This window comes from Ochotona princeps, chromosome 3 (genome assembly GCF_030435755.1).
Source record: "Ochotona princeps isolate mOchPri1 chromosome 3, mOchPri1.hap1, whole genome shotgun sequence".
Classification (NCBI taxonomy): Eukaryota; Metazoa; Chordata; class Mammalia; order Lagomorpha; family Ochotonidae; genus Ochotona; species Ochotona princeps.
Window position 1 is genome coordinate 22,491,999 of NC_080834.1, and position 17,517 is coordinate 22,509,515.

The 17,517-nt window shown below is 40.1% G+C and overlaps 1 protein-coding gene across 2 annotated transcripts in view; it reads right to left on the minus strand.

The window, feature by feature from the left end:
* The window catches only part of ZBBX (zinc finger B-box domain containing), an 89,374-nt gene that overhangs the window by 57,605 nt on the left and 14,252 nt on the right, over nt 1-17,517 (minus strand). For both annotated transcript variants that reach the window (XM_058661181.1, XM_058661180.1), the window contains exon 6: nt 13,017-13,112. In XM_058661181.1, coding sequence (XP_058517164.1) covers nt 13,017-13,112 — 96 coding nt within the window. The remainder of the gene's footprint in view (nt 1-13,016; nt 13,113-17,517) is intronic.

Sequence of the window (17,517 nt, forward strand, 5' to 3'; positions counted from 1 at the left end):
AGTTCAAGTACTAATTTAACATCCAGAGAACAACATACTAATTAGCAGCAAACAGGTACTGACAAAATATCTCATACAAAATCCAAAGGAAGGAGTTTAAAGAAATTGAAGAAGATAAGACAAAATACAAAAAGAATGTAAATGAATTGGGAAGTTGATGCATGGTATCAATGCAAAACTCATTAAAAAGATCCAGATCTTGGAAAGGACCAAATGGAAATTTTAGAAATGAAGCACAGAGTGATTAAAAAAAAATAGTTTAAAAACACAATCACAGGCTAAATCAAGTAAAAGGAAGATATCTGAAGCTCAAAATTGACATTATGAGAAAAAATGTGCTGCTTTTTTAAGAAAAAAAATAGAAAACAAGAAATATGGCCTCTAAGAAACTATTTAAAGAACACTTGGGATTATTGGTGAATAAGAGGGCAAAAGGTAGAAAATTCTAAAAATCACAGAAGAAAAAGCACAGTGTGACTTTTAACAAAAGCTTCTCTAGGTAAACAGCAGACCGGGCGACAGAAACACTGTGCCCAGTAGGGGATGGAACGGCATGTTCCAGGTTCTGAAGGGAATTCATCAACAACAGACTGCGCTTTACAAAAGATGTGAAGAGGGATCCTAAGACCTGAACCAACAGCAGGAGAGCCAACCACCATGAAAACACAGAGAAGCAGAAAGCCCATACAAGGGGAGAGATACAAAACAGAATCATGGAAGATTCGGTCTTTACAACACAGTGAAGCAAAATCACAAAACTAACGAGAGAGGAGGAAGCTAAAAACAAAAACTAAAATGAATCAAAAATAGTAATAATAATATTAATCATCTGCCTTTACTTGAAAACAACAAGTTTGAAGGTAAATTGATTAAATTTCCAAATGAAAAGATACTGATTGACCATCTTTTTAAAATGAGACCCTGTAACATGCTATCTACAACAAACTTGATTCAAAGGTGAAGATTGAATTTGGAAGGAGGCAAAATTATTTGCCAAGCAAACGAAAGACAACAGTAAGCAGAGGGTAGACTGCAACAGCCACAGTAGATTCACACGAGCAGGAATAAATGCAGTGGAAGAGGGTTGCTTTGTAACTTTCAAGGGATGGATTTAGCTTTAAGACACAAAGATTAACATATGCACCTAATATGAAAGCACACAATCTTATAAATCAAGTATCATCAGATCTAACGGGAAACTAGTATTTCAAAATTTAAAAGTGGGGACTTCAGCACCATCTGTGATAAGTGCACAGATAATCTCGTTCAAAGTGTCAACAGTGAAACTGTGCAGTGTTATCAAATTGATCTGAAAGACATGAACACAACAGTGCATCCAACAGCTCTTACCAGATGAGCCGAGAATAAAGGGACTTACAATTCAAACAATTAAAAGCAGAGAGGAGAGGAGAGAGGATACAACTGATACCACAATGACACAAAAGATCATAACAGGAAAATTATGAACTAGTATATGCCCAAAATCTGGAAAACCGTACAAGAAACAGATAATTTCTATTCACAGATTACCTCCACATGAGACATAAAGACATTGAGAGCAAGGAGACACAAAATGGCTGAGCAGGGGGAGGACACATTAAAGTGGGCAGAGAAGGATTAGCAGAAGAAGCAATCCCAAGTGCTAGGAGTAGGAGATCAGCAGCAGGACACCTGAGGTCTCAGGGACACAGAGAAGCAGCAGAAACAGTGCAGAGGTGCTGCAGTGAACAGATACCCCAACAGCAATTCCAGACCCATCAACAGACAAATGGGAAGAGGGAACCCCTGGGGTAGCAGGAGGTGAATCAAAACATAGATGTGTGTGGATCCTGGGATTTCTTAATGCAACCATAAGCCAAAACAGCAACAGAATCTTTGTAGACCAATGGGGGAGCAGGGATGCTGTTTAAAACCCAGCCTGCCTCATCACCATGGGTGGCACATCAGGCATCATATCCTTTTGCACAGCTTGTGGAGCATTAGGGTAAGTTCTTCTTGAAATTTATTGTAGAATTCAGTGAAGCCATAACATACTTAAATAGCAGAATGCTAACCTTGGAACTCTTGCTAAAGTACCACACTACTGTTATCACATGGGGGAAATAATGGAAAAGTAAAATGGAGAGGAAGACTGGGAGCCAATTGTCACTTTGTCTACAAAACTTAGTCATGGAAAATGACAGTAACAAAGAACTTTGAAAAAGACACAGAAAATAAACTAAGACCAGTTATTTCCAACTATTCTAAAACGTTTAAAGGTGAAGAATCCTTCCAAACTCAAATTAGGCAATCATTATCCTTCTAACTAAACCAAACAACAGAATAAAAAAGAGAGAGAGAGAGAGAAAGAAAAAGACTGTAGATCAATATCCCTATTCATCAAAATATATCAACATATTACTGGCAAATGCAATCCAATAGCACATCAAAAAGATCAATGTGACTACGTGTAATTTATGCCAAGGATGCCAGGGTAATTCCATATATACACATCGATAAATGTGATACATCTCATCAATACAGAGAAAGATAAGAATGACAGGATTAGCACAACGCATGTAGAAGAAAACAGCAATAAAGTCCAGCATGTGTTCATGATTTAAAAAGAAACCTGAGCAGATGAGCCACCGAAGGGTGGTATGCTTCAACGTCCTGAAGTCTACCTATGACACACTCTCTCAGCTGGTACAATGCTGTGTGCGAGAAAGTGAAGACAATTATCTGGAACTAAATATGCCTGTCTGCTCTCATGGCCGTTGTTTGATATACTGCTGCAAGTCTTGGCAAAGCAATTAGACAAGAGAAAAAACTAAGAGGCATACAACCAGTAAAAGAAAAAGTCAAAATATCCATTTTTTACAGATTAGTTAATTCTATATGCAAAAAAAACTTGAAGATTCTACACCAGGACACTATGAGAACTAACAAATTACTTCAGTTAGCATGCAGGCTGCAGAATCAGCATAAACATTAGTAGCACTTCATAAATAATGAATTCACTAAGAAAACCAGCGATAAAGTCAACACGCCTCTTCACAATAGATACAAAGAAAAACAAATACGTGGGAATAAACTTAACAAGAACGTGAACACCTCACAAAGCACTAGCAAAATAACTGAAAACATTTAAAAAGTGGGGAAGTCTCATGTTCACACTTTGGGTGAATTGTTGTTATTTAAAGTGTTCATTCTATACGAAGAAAGTGATTGATTTAACAGAATTCCAGGAAACACCCAGTGGCATTTTTTTAGAACCCTAAAAAAATTAAAATGTATGTTGAAACGTAAGAAAAATAAAAGCCAAACCAATATTCAACAAAAAACACAAAACCAAAAATATCAAAATGTGTGATTTCAAGACACGCTGTACAGATAACAGTAAAACACAGCATAGTTGTCGCATAAACACAGATACACAAAATATTGGACTAGCATACAGATCTCAGGAATAAATCCAGATTCTCAACAAATGGCCAACACACAGCCTAGAGAAACGACAAGCCAATTTGGTGAATGGTGGTGGGGAAACTGGGTATTCATAAGTAGCATATTGAAACTTCTTCTTCCCTCTCCCTCTTATTCTAAATGAAAACAGACTCCAAATGGATCAAACTCCAATCATAAGGTCTAAACCTACTAGATCTACTCAAGAAGACACCAGCAGAACACGAGAAGGCTTTGATACGAACAATAGTGATTGGGATGAGGTCACCAATCAGAGAGAGATGCCCCACCACTAGCTTTTACGTCAGTACTCAGAAAATCATCCCAGCTGCCCAACTATAGGAATGGAGAAATAAAACACAGTGCATATACATAGAAAGGAATATTATTCAACCATAAAAACATGAAATTATGTCATTTATAGTAAAATTGGTGGAACTGTATGTTAAGGAAATGAGACAGACATAAAATGAGAAATACTGCATGTTCTTGCTCATATATGGAAATTAATAATGCAGTTAATCTAAACATACTGGGAAGGGAGAGGTAGAGAGATACAAAGTATACCTGTGTTCAACAGAACAGCATTGTTAGTATAGTTCACAAGAACATAGTAGATATTAAGCTGTTAGCATTAAAAACACGATAAGGGCAAAAGCTAGCTGCCTGATTAGCAGTTAGCTAATTATACACACACATTGAAATACTATTACATATCACACAAATGGGTTAATATTATGTAAATAAAAGCACAATTTTTAAAATAACACTGTAATATAGTTTAGCAAAATATTTCCAAACATTGATACAACTTTAGTTGCATTTTTTTTGTTGTTTCTGAACACAAGATTTAAATACAGCAGTACTAACAGCAACAGCAAGAGAAGGGAACTAAGCATGTACAAATTATCTGGGCCGTTGTTCAACGTGCTAAAAACGTTTTTAAGTCAAATCAAACAGCCTTCAAGGCGTATAGTAAACCGTACAGCTCTTCGGAGTATACATCTTCACCTGGAGCCAAAGAATATGACGAACTGCCAACATTTACAGGTGCTCTCACATTCTTCAATACACTGTGTAATGATGGGATTTCATCCAGTCACTTCTAAATTCTCACCTGAACGTGTTTTCTTTTTCTCCCTAGAATGATATTATCTTTCAAATTACACTCGGGAAGAATTCATCACACTGACGATGCATCATTAATCAAAGTTAAGAAGGGTTATGTTTTATAGCATTTTGGAACAGATAGCACATGGTAAATGTTAAGGTGCAACAGTGAAAGTTTAGTTCAGCTAGAAAAAAATCACCAACCGGGCAGTAGCCTTTGCCCCTCCAAATTCAAACAGCCGTCATTGACCAAACCCCCGCCTACTCAACAGCCATCACTGAAGAAAACCCTGCCTATTCAACAACAAACATTGTCAAATTAATGATTATATTGACTGAGACAGGCATCCTTATGAATTTAGAAGTTTCAGGTGAAACTAGTTCACACATAGCTTAGATCCATGTTATGTTAATAGGTTTAAAAGGGTCAACATTCACATGGCTTTAAGCAGAACTTGCAAGAGCCTTAGATCTGCTACTACTCCAAGGAACTGGTTTCCGTCGGCTTCTATTAAGCAAATATTTATGTATCATTTTGCCTCTTTGACATTTAAAAAGACAATAAAAATTAGCAAACGTCTAGATGCATGCCCTTGATGATAAATGCAATTAGAATTTTCACAAAGTATTGCAAAAATAAAAAATAAATCTGCTCCAGCTAAAATGTTTTTAAAGTTGAACAACATGACTATGAACATAGTAGCTCAAACAAGCAACTTACTGTCAACAATTTTTACTGTTAGCTGGTCTCCAGAATAACAGGCAACTTAAGTCTAACCAAATTACGCCTTTCAAATACTACAACACTAAAAACATTCTACCTAACAAGTAATCTTCAAATTGCACCAGAACAGAAACAAGGAAATAGATGGAGGCTTGCACCTGCACTGTTACTTTCTATTTTCAATTTTGGTACATATAATTATGCACATATTAATTATCTTGGCAAGTACTTCGTATTATTTTCAACGAATATTACATGCACAATGCATCCAAATGAATTTGCTGCTTTCAAGAATTATTCTTAGTAAAAAAAAACTACTCATAGTTGAACTACATGAGAAATGAGGAATTTATATGCAATCCTTGAAATAACAGGCAGAGCTCAATAAAACAAACAGTAATCAATAATTTATCATATTTGGTTTTTTGAAACGTAGTCTTGCTGAAATGTTACACTTGGACTGTTTTTATCTCATGAAGACAAATAAACGAAAAAGGAGTGAATAAAGCCAGCATAAAAACTGACAATCTAACAAAATCACGAAATAACACAAATGGCACCTATAAACTCTAACAGCTCCTAAAATATCCAGCATCACTGTGATTTCATTTTTCTCAGACATTTGGTTATGCTGATAGTAGTTGCGGTCTTGCCCTCACAAAAGTCCTATCTTTATCTAAGATGGGTAGTTGACCGTCCCTCAGTGACCGAGCAGCAAGCTGGTCACAAGCATGCCATAGAGGAGAGCCAGACTCTGTGCTCTCCAATCAGCTCCTGGGCACAGGTGTGCTGGGAGGCGCAGGTGATGCTGAGGGATCACCAAGAGGGGTGACCAGCGCTGAGCTGCGAGCTGCAGCCACCGAGCCCTGGCTAAGGCAAGCAGAAGCCGGCAGACAGAAACCCTCTTTCTATCTCTGCTTTCTAAATAAGCACGCATTGTCAAAAATATGCTATGCTAAATCAAACTCTGCTATTTTACTCTTAGAAAAAGTAACCATCTATTTGAGAGGCAGAGAGAGAGTTCCTATCTACTGGTTCATTCCTCAGGATTTGCAATAGAAAGGGCGTGGTCAGCTGAACCCAGGAGCCAGGGACTCAAGGTGAGGTGTCCACTGGAGTGACAGCCGGCCGACCCCACAGTCCACTGTGGCCACCATCGAAGCCGCACGGTAACAAGAAAGTGCAGTCAGAAGCAAGGCCTGGAACTAAAGCTGTCTGCTCCAAAGTTGGATCAGGAGCCTTAGCTAGCTTTTTTTAAAATTGTGTATCCGTACATTATTTTCATTGCTTAGAGAGTATTTTGTCCTACAGGGCAATGGCTATCATAGAATGAAGAGGGAAAGCCAGGACAAAGTACTTAAAGGCTTAAGCATGTTGAAAAGAGGAAGTCAGAAAAGTTGAGAAATGAATCCTGTAAGCTTTGTATATAATTGGCTATAATTTTAAAGATACTAACTATTACAACATTATTTAAGTTTTTAACATTAATACCTAATACATGCTGACGTTAGAATTGATATCTGTGTTCAAAAAGTTTTTTGAAGTGTGCATACATAGAAATGCTGGTAAATATCTAAAAACAAAATTATCTCTAATTTTGGAAGCTGTTAAAAATTCAAGCGTTGAACTTAGCTAGCTTCTTAACAGGCCAAACACGCCCTGCTTCACTACTGCTGTTTGTTTTGTTGGGTTTTTTTTTTTTTTTTTTTTTTTTTGAGGGTGGCTGTTATAAGCCTCCTAAAATATTTATCATCGCCATAAAACTGCTTAAAAAATAGGCCATTCCCAAATAGTATTGATCTGCATCTGAATTCTTTGGACCTATTTACATTAATATTACTCTGTTTTCAAGGCTTTAAACACAGGTGACGTAAAATGGAACTGAATTTCATCCCGACTGGTAAGAACTAAGGTACTGAGCATTTGCCGAGAGGAGCTGCTCCACACTGCTGCCATCTAACCTGATCTTCACAGCAGCCCCTCAGGCTCTGAGCTTGCAGGTATCAGGCTTAGTGTAAAGATTCCTTCAGCATAAATGGCACAGAAATGTTCACCTCTCCCTTGGAGACTGATTTGCGCCATTGCTACATCAAGTTTTTATACTGGAGTACCCCCTCCACTGGCGCAATGACTCTGTCCCTAATTTCTGCTTTCTATTCCCTACGTTACGGGGTGTGAGCGAGATCACACCAGACATGTCTAAGGTTTTATTAAGGAGTCTTTATTAACCAAGCTTGGTGATAACAGACCATACTAAAATAACAGATCACAAGTCCAGTCAAAGCAGTACACCGGAACCATACTCAGGGGATTACCTGTCCTGGGTCAGCCGAGTCAAGGTGCCAGAGTTACGGGAACACCTGGCCAGAAAGAGAGTGAGCCCCCCGCTTCACTGGCCTTTTAAGGGGAGTGGTTACACAACATTGCAATCAATACCATCCCCTTTCAGTTGATAGGTGAGTCACAGGTGGGCAGAAGCGAATACCTGAGTGTTGCGAGTTAAGGAGTTAATTGGCACTCGTTGGGATGGGCAGGAACAGGAACTGGGCTTGTAGCTGAAAAGACTAATTGGACTCATCTGCGTCCAATAACCTGGCTGATTTAGGACGTGGGAGGAAGAGTATACAAGGAGAGAGGAGGGAGCAATCATTGGCTGCACTCCATAACACCTGAACCACTTTTTTTTTCCAGGGTAATCAAAACTCCACACTCCCTTATCTCAAACACTTCCAACTCTATTTCCCTTTCCCTAGCTTTTCTTAGTACTAAGGTCTCAAAGTCGTCACCACACCCAACTATTAGATGTCTCCACATCTAGATCTTTTTAAAACTTCTTGCCAGCGTTTCTGCAAGGACGATGCACAAGCAAAGATGTTCAGTGGGATTACTCCACAGAAATGTAGATCAAAACCACAATGACCTATCACTTCACGCCGACCAGGAAGCTGGACTCAAACTTCAGATGACAAGCGTTGACTGGCATGCAGGAAACCCTTATAGAATACTTGTACATAGGATATAAAATGTTACAGCCATGCCAAAAAAAAAAAAATCTAGAAATTCCATAGATACTTAAACACAGTGCTTGTACATAACCTAGAAAGTGCACAAATAAGAATCCAATCCAGAGAAACCACCATTTACACAGATCCACAAAAAACAAACACTTCGACACGAATGTTCACAGTAGCGTTATTCACCACAGCCAGAGGTGAAAACAACCAAAGGCTGAACGCATGAAGACACTGCAAAATCACATCCACAAAACGGAGTGTATTTAGTCAGAGTAAATGCAACACTGACATACAGGATCCCACACAGTCTAGAGAAAGACAGGTAAGTAAAACAAGCTAGTCATGAAAGATCACATGATACATGATTCAATTATGTGAATGATCCAGGATCTCTAAAGGGATAGAAAGTAGATTTTGGTTCTTAAGAGCTGGAAGATAGTACAAGGGTGGGATTAGTGGCAAAAAGATTGGCATTTTTGTATTATTTATTTATAATTACTTATTCAGTCATTCATATATCTGAGAAAATGACAGAGCCAAATGTTCCACCTGATGGATCACTCCCCGAACGGCCTCAACATCCTGTCCAACTCCCCTCTCAGCCAAGAACTTTTCATATTAGCTTTTGGGCATCCCACCATTTTATCTTCTGAAATTCTGAAGAAGGAAAACACTTAGATGTCCTGCTCGCCCAGGACTCTGCCTGCATGAAGTAAGCTTTCACCCGGCCGCTCCTGGCAGCCGCCTGCTCAGACTGAGGGAAGCAGGGATGACTGGCAGCAGGCCATGCCTCTGCTCTGGAGTCTTGGGGAAGGGCATCCTCAGGCCGCAGTCACAGCCCGCTTAGGGGCCTTCGTGTCCATCGGGGCCGACGTTCAGCTCCCTTGTCCAGAGCCCACGGTGGAAATGCCAATTACAAAACTCGCTCAGGGAGCTAGAGCACACTCCAAATGAGCTTTCCTTAAAGGTGCAAACTGTCGATCACAGATCATGTTTGTCATAAGCATGCTGTCTGGGCACATAGTTAACTACAAGTCACTCAAAAACAAAAGTAACCATTAACCCTTCACCACACACTCAATTATCTGCTCTTCAATTAATACTGCAGATTTTAAATTCTCAGAAAAAAAATTATAACCTAAAGTGAAGTTTTCTTTTAGGAGTTTGTGTCACTAGAGACTCATTCACACTTTCATTCATTCAAAAATTAATATGCACAAGACAACTAAAAGCACTTGGCAAACAACAACGAGGGAAATAGAAACCAAGTGGCCCTTGCCACGGGATGTGGCTCGTCAGTAACGATGAGCTCGTACGCAGTCTGGCAGAGGAAAGAAAGAAGGGCCGTGATCTGAGACCTGCAGGTACCGAAGAACCATTGTGCACAGCACATTACAGAAAGAGGTTTTTAATGGCAGCACTCAAGTGTTTATATACACTTGAATAAATTTTTCTAAGGGTAATACTTACTAATACTTACAAATATCCAATTCATAATTTTCTGTGTTACTTATATAACCTGAACTCTAAAATCAGATCAGTTAATGACAACTTCCTTTTGGGGAAAAAGGACTTGCCATCGACAAAATTCTCTTTTTAAGTCTTCATTTATTTTCACCATACTTTACAATCCAGGAGACCCAGAGGGGAGCTTCTCCATCCTTGGGTTCACTTCTCAGCAAGGCTGGGCTCAGCGGAGCACAAAGAGCCTACGACACAATTCATTTTTTCCACAGGGGAGATCTGATGTTACCCAGGGTGCAGCAGGACACTGGCTCATGGGCAGAGCGATCAGGGCTTAAAGGGTTCTCCGATTTCTCCTTCTTCCTGGTGCCACTGGGATAAGCAATTGCATGTCCAAATCTGCCCTTCCGGGAACTCCACTCAAGAAAGAAGTTTTGCAACACAGACATCCAGTGAACGCAGAGCAGAATCTTCCCTGACAAATGAAAATGTCTGCGATTGGGTGGGGACAGGGAGAACTAGGATTCAAGGAAGTGCCATGAAGCTGAATTTTCCTAAAATCCATGCCACAGTCACCAATTTCAATTATCAATAACACAGCTCATCAAAAAGAGTCTTGATTCATTGAGAAACATAGGAGAAAATGGGGCAAACAAGGGGAGAGAGAGATGAGCTGGCTGGGAAATAACAAAGATAAGATACAAGTTAGAAGTAGGAAGAAAATGACAACTTGCTAAAGGGACAATTAAGGCAAGACTAGATGGCAGAGAATGATTTAGCATGTAAAAATGAAGTTCTAACCAGGACATTAAATTCCTTACACTGAATGTTCTTTGCAAAGTCTCTCATTGCTTGGCAAGCTCAGTGGATGAAGCAATGCTCTCGCAAAGACAGTCACAGAAACACACGCTTAGCTTGCGGGATGGGTTTTCATTGATCAGTGGGAGGATTTCTCTTCCCCACCGTAATGCAATACCCAGGACTCGCCCCGACAGCACCTAGTTGCAGCTCTGGTCTTTGCAAGCTGGAGCACAATTCCAGAGAAGCAAGCAGGACACTGCGGTTCCTTCTCCTTGTTTGGCCTTAACTTTATACACAGAAAAGAACACCTGAACTTGAAGCAATCGATCGTGGTTCATGTCCCTGACATGCCCTTTGAATTGCATGCGTATTGTGAAATTCATGTATGCCAGTTTCTGGAGATAATGTCTTCTATGGGTTGACATTCAGGAGTAACTTAAATATCATTTTACTATCTATGCCTTACCAACCTTCCCATCCTTGAAGTTAAAACCAAGAAACGTGGTGCTAAAAATATCAAAAATATTCTCGTTTCTCTCACACATGGGGGTGGGAGGGAGGGAAAGTTTCTCTCACGCATACGGAGAAAGTGGAAAAACGAAAGCGGTAATGTGACGAGATGTGATAAATGTGTATAAAACATTAAATGATACACAACATTCCATAAACACAATTTGCATTTGTCAATTACATCACACAAAAAGATCGTAGTGTGCAATTACCAAAAACTCCATGGGCAAGCTTCTGCCTAGACGAAACAAAGTTAGACACAAGAAGAAAGCACGCGTTTTACCATGAAATGCATACGCACTGTAAACGCACTCTCACTTCCACAATTCAAGCACTGAAAGTTTTATAAGATCCCATCTATAGAGGTAGTATTCTTCTATGTTGAGATACGGGAAATAACTTCTTTAATGATAGTATGCAGTAGGAAAAATGGTCCAGTTTTACACAGCATTCTCCAGGGGCCGCCACTGTGTCGTCCCCCATGAATGTTGGTTCAAGTCCTGAACACTGCACTTCCAACCCAGCTCCTCACCAATGCCCCAAGGCGGGCAGAAGAGAGGCTTGGCACCCAAGTGGCACACTGCTAGGAGCCCCTGGATCCTGGCTTGACCCATAGTGCCTTTGGTCATGAAAACTACAAAGTAACTGTCATCAGACATTGTGCATGTGTGGGGGTCAGGGGAAGGGACTGGGAAGGAGAAGGGCTGCAGAGCAGGGAAGCACAGAGAGCAAATGAAAACAAAATCCGGCTTCATCTTGAAACTCAAGAAGAGGCCCATATCTCCTTCCCTGGATCTTTGCTATCAGCCAGCATTATGCTTAAATGCAATAAATGTGACAAGCACATCAGCATAAAATTTTTCTGACAAATTCAGAGTGGGATAATTCAACTGTTTACCCTCAAACTGGAGTCTGTGCAGTTATGTTCTGTATTCTTTATCCATGTGCAATTCTTCACTTCTGTAAAGACTGCTCTTCAATTCTTAGGCCCAAGGGAGGGATGTGGCAGGCTGTGTTTTGTTTCCCCTCGATTACATCTGCTCTGATCTGTGAAAGGTCACTTGGAAACTCCAGTAAACGTGAGCTGAGTCTTCTCTAAGTTTCTGAATCTAACTTGGGTCCTGAGGACCTTTGACACCTGTCAATATCTGTTTGGCTGTTATACCTGAAGATGAAGATCCACCAGGAGTTTTTCAGAGTACAGGCCTAACCACGCCTGCCTGCTGGCATCAGGTAAGTACAAATGCCAAATCCACTACAAAGCACCTTTGCTTCTCACAGTGGTCCTGGGCCTAAAAGCGGGATTGTGGGACAACTGTACCAATACAGGAGACCTGGAAGAAACTCCTGGCTTCTGGCGTCAGCCTGCGCCAGCTCTGAAGAGTGGAGGAAGATGGGAGACTTTCAATGTGTTACCCCCTCTATTTTTATGCAGCTTTGCCTTTCAAATAAATTAATAAATCTCTAAAAAATAAAGAAATGGAAAAGACTTTCTAAGAATGAGTGAGGATCCCCGAGGTGTAGAAGGAAAATTGGAAATGACATTGAGCCCGGATGAACAAAACACTAATTCCTGAAATAAACACCAGAAGTAAACATAAATTGGTTTGTAATCCAGATAAAAGCAATACCTAAAACAAACCTCGTGCTCAAAAGCACAACAGATGAAAATGTCATCTAATTCTTAAACGTCGGTTTTGTATGCACAGAGCACATGGAGCCACTAATCAGACAAAACGCCTCAATGACTAGCTTAAAATAGTTCAGATGGCCAAGTAGAATCGAGGGATCCGTACTTTTCAGATATATGTCATGGTTGTATATAACAGAATTTCATAAATTGTTATAAGTCGTCATGGGTTCTAGATCACTGAGCATGTTTTAAATGCTTTCATGTTGAAATATTTTATGAGCACATCGCAAGTATATAGCGTTTTACAAACTCGTACCTGCAGGAGTGTTGTTCTGTGGAGCTTCAGTGCTCCCTTCTGGTGGATTTTAGCAAAGCACCCCGAGCAATAATCTTCCCCACATTCAAGGCAAACCTGAAAAAGATACACGTGCAAAAATCTACATCATAGTATGACTTGGGAAAGCTTTCACAGAAATATTTTATTTTCCAGTATCTTTCTTCCCAATTGCATACATGTAAATCATTAAAATTTAGAAGTCCTCAAAAAACTTGGGCCACTACTCACACCCAACGGGATTTAACTCTGAAATACACACGAATTAGCCAAATCAAAGTCAGATTTAGAAATAATTGCTTCACTTAGGTATGGAGGAACAATTTTTGAATAATGATATGAGCACTGAAAAATAAATACATTAACCGTGGATTCTGTTTATGACTGCTTTCAAATTTCTGCACACATTTATACGCAGAATGTTTCAAATGATGCTTAAACTATTTGCCCAAAAACACACAAATCCACTTCCTCACAAGTTACTCTTATGCACTGGCAATTCCTAAAGTATGATTGTCAGAATATTCTCAGAAAATCAACCAGAAAAAAAAAAAAAGAAATACAACGGATGTAACTACATTGCAGAATCCCAGTGTGTCTAACTGGGAAAATGACAGATTATCTCGTGCCTCCCAAATCGCTACAATGCTGAAATAAAACCTTAAAAACGTGATCACAAATTTATAATGTAACAGAACCAAGCATGACCCAAAGGGAAAACAGAATCATTGCTGGAAATAACTTTAACCAGAGGCTCCAGTGCGCAGGGCCAGGAGCACGCATCCCCTGGGGAAACCTCCCTTCTTGGAGGAGGACTCCTGTCCAACCGTCCTTCTCATTTGCTCTCACAGCACAGCCTTACCAGCGCACAGTAAAATCAATCAGCAGGAGGAGCCCGGCCAGGGGTCGGTGTGTGGAGAACTGCTGGTCCCTGGGTGACAGACTGTAACACAGCGACACATGATTCACCCGTGGCTTTGGCACCGGCAGGCAATGGGCAGCAGGTTTGCACTGGGACCTGCCACCTTGCCTCTAACAAGCCTCAGGCGACGCTTGGCAGACATCTCCGCAGTGAGCCCAGCTTATTTGAGGGCACTTCAGACACTTCACAGTCCAATGAAGCTAAGGTACATTTATTTTGGTGCCAAAAAAATTGCAATCCATGCACATGTTTTTTTAGGGGACATATTTTCCATGAATGTTTTGAAGACTTCTCATATATGATCTAGAAACATGAACTAAAGTCTTAAGAGATTTTTTTTAAAAAGACTTGTTTTATTGGAAAAAAACAGATTTACATTTTAAAACAGCAGATTTACATAAAGGAGGAGAGACTACTGGTTCAATCCCCAAGTGGTCGCAATGGCCGGAGCTGAGCTGATCTGAAGCCAGGAGCCTGTTCCGGGTCTCCTACGAGGGTGCAGGGTCCCAAGGCTTTGAGCCGTCCTTGACTGCTTTCTCAAGTCACAAGCAGGGAGCTGGATGGGAAGTGGGGCCACCAGGACACAAACAGGCAAGCACATGGGATCCTGGCGTGCATACAGCGTGGATGCAGCCACTGAGTCAAGGTTCCAGCCCGAGAGAATTTTTAATGGTATAAAATTGCATTTGAAGTCCCCATATGATGGCATTATTACCTAAAATTATGTAATCAAGCTTATTGTTTAAAAAATAATTAGGATAATGCTAAATAGATTTTAAAGGGTAAGCAATTTCATACAAGTATCACTAGCAAGTATCAGAAATATGCACAATGTTCAGTGAACACTGATTGGCTCTTTGTGGGGCCATCTATCTCATTTCATTTAGTCAGTACAGCCGTCTGTCAGGGGAGCGCCATTATTGTTCACCGTCAGGTGGACAATCTCAAACGGGGACCTAAGGATCAAAAACAGGTCCACAGTGCCCCAGCGTCGTAGGGGAAGACTCCACATTATGGCTCTTTTCTGAGGGCCAGCCATGATACACACTGACCACTGGTCACAGCCATCACCACTAAGCAGACTGACCACTGGTCACAGCCATCACCACTTAGCAGACTGACCGCTGGTCGCAGCCATCATCACTTAGCAGACTGACCACTGGTCACAGCCATCACCACTTAGCAGACTGATCACTGGTCACAGCCATCACTACTTAGTAGAGACCCCTAATGAAATCTGTGATCAAATAAAACATCATGTTTCAAATGACTGAATGACCTGCTTAGGTAATATTTCTCAGAGGTGATTAGCTAGCCAGAACTGGGCCTTTATTTCAGCACAAGAAAATACAATTCCTAATATAGAAATCAATTCTACAGTTTTAGCTATGATTTCAAGAGCTTCCATGTCACAGAAATAATGAAAATTTTGCCTTAAATTTATAATGTGAGATGTAAAATGAATTAAGATGTATCATTTCACATAAAACATGACAGGTCTATTAATATTAGTTTCAAAATGCCTAATGTAGTGGCTACTGTTTTAATGAGTTTATGACAAATTTGGGGCACTGATTGTATCTGAGGCACAAGGTGATACTTAACTCAGCTTCTGGTTGAGCCTATGCCGAGTACTTGCCTACAACAGACTTTGACCGAAGCCCTCACACAGCGTCTATAGGCCAGACCATCAAATCCAGAGTTCTAGAGTAAGTTCGTATATTTTCTCACTCTTGCATTGAAAAGGTGAGTGAAAATGCCAGCGAATGGAAAGCATATTTAGGAGGTTTATACAACAGATAGAAATCCTCGAAAAATGTGCCTAAGAAATTCACTGTACAACAGCTTTGTCCATGACGCCCGAGCACAGCTTCGACATGAATGTTAATTTGATGAAGGCCAGACTGTTGCATGAAACCTTCAGAATCTATCTGAATTTAATTAAAGTATCCACTTCTGCCACATTAATAGGCGATTTTTATATTCAGCACTTCAGTTCTGCCAATAAGAAACAGCTTAAAGTGACTAAAACTTCTTTTTAAAATAAAGTTTTTGGAAGTCATGAGTTTCATCTTTGCTAGTTTCAAACTTTGCTCTGTTTGTCAATTCTTCAGGTTATAAGAAAATGTTGCCAACACAAATATCCAACTTGTTATCTCTTTTTACATGTCTGACAAATTCCTGAATTCTCCATGGGCATTAACACATCAGCCTCAGTAAATTTTGAAGAGCAGACTATTTTTGTCCCTATTATTATATTTTTGCATATGAGAAACTAGATAAAGAGTGGTTAAGTCATTTGCTAAGGCTGAAATAGCACAGGCTCTGCTCTGTGGCACAGCAGGTAAAGCCAGCACTGTGAGTCCCAGCTCCCACTTCCACTGCAGCTCCCTGCTAACATGCCTCCTTGGAACTCTGCACTCACGTGGGAGACCCCGAGCAAGCTCCTGGCTTCAGGCTGGTCCAGCTCTGGCCAGACAGCCATTTGGGGTGGAGTCAGGGGTGGAAGGTCTGCCTTTTAAATAAAGACAAAATAACTGAAAATAAGCAAAGCTGATATTCAATTCCCCAAAATTCAGCCTTTCTTAAAAATTCCTTTTGTGTGTGTGTGTGTGAAGGAGAGACAAAGAAAGCTGTTCCCTTGTGGGTGCAGGGACTCAAAATCTTAGGCCAGTCTCCTCTGCTTTCCCAGGACATAAGCAGAGAGCTGGATCAGAAACGAGGCATCCAGGACATGAACTGGCACCCATAAGATACGCCAGTGCTGGCAGACAAAAGATTAGCATGCCAGCTCCAAAAATGCAAGCTCTTAAGCCCTAACTCCCACATACATTTTCCCCAGATTTTCCCAAATCTGCTTCTTTAATTACTCAGCATTAACATATACAGTGACAGCAACTAAAACACAAGATAAAGTGAGAATTAAACAACAGTCTACTTCATTAAATTCCCCAAACTTGAATCTTTAAAAAGGTTATTATTGGATTTTGATAATTATTATGGAATATAATTTTCATTTCATTTCAAAGAACATTATTGGTTAAAACCCTAGAGAAATTCTCCATGAACACGCAGGGTCTACACCTGGTCTTTAGTGTGGTTTTCCAGCAAGTGACCTCTTGCAGTCTGCATGTATGATCATTCTCTTATGCTTCCTAGCCAAGTCACATGTTGCTTATCCTGTATGGAATTTTCCTTCTTATTATTTTTTCAACTGTCTAGAAGAAAGCGATCCTTTATGTCTAGGTCAAAACCTAACTATTGATGTCATACTATTCAAATTCCAAGGCCTTTAAAAAGTATTAAACATGCCACAGGACCACAAGGAATACTCTCAGCTCCTACAGAGGTCTTTTGGTTTACATTATTAGCAGTAGACAAGTCCGCTATGGCTTGGCTCTCGTAGTCCAGATTCAAGGACCACCAGCATTTATTTTTATTCTATAAAGTTCTGGATAGTCTCAATTTTCTTAAATTGATGTGATCAAATAGCATTGTATGTTTTTTATACTTAGTATGATTTTAGTTACATATCAGATGTATAGTATTCTCTTTTAGCCC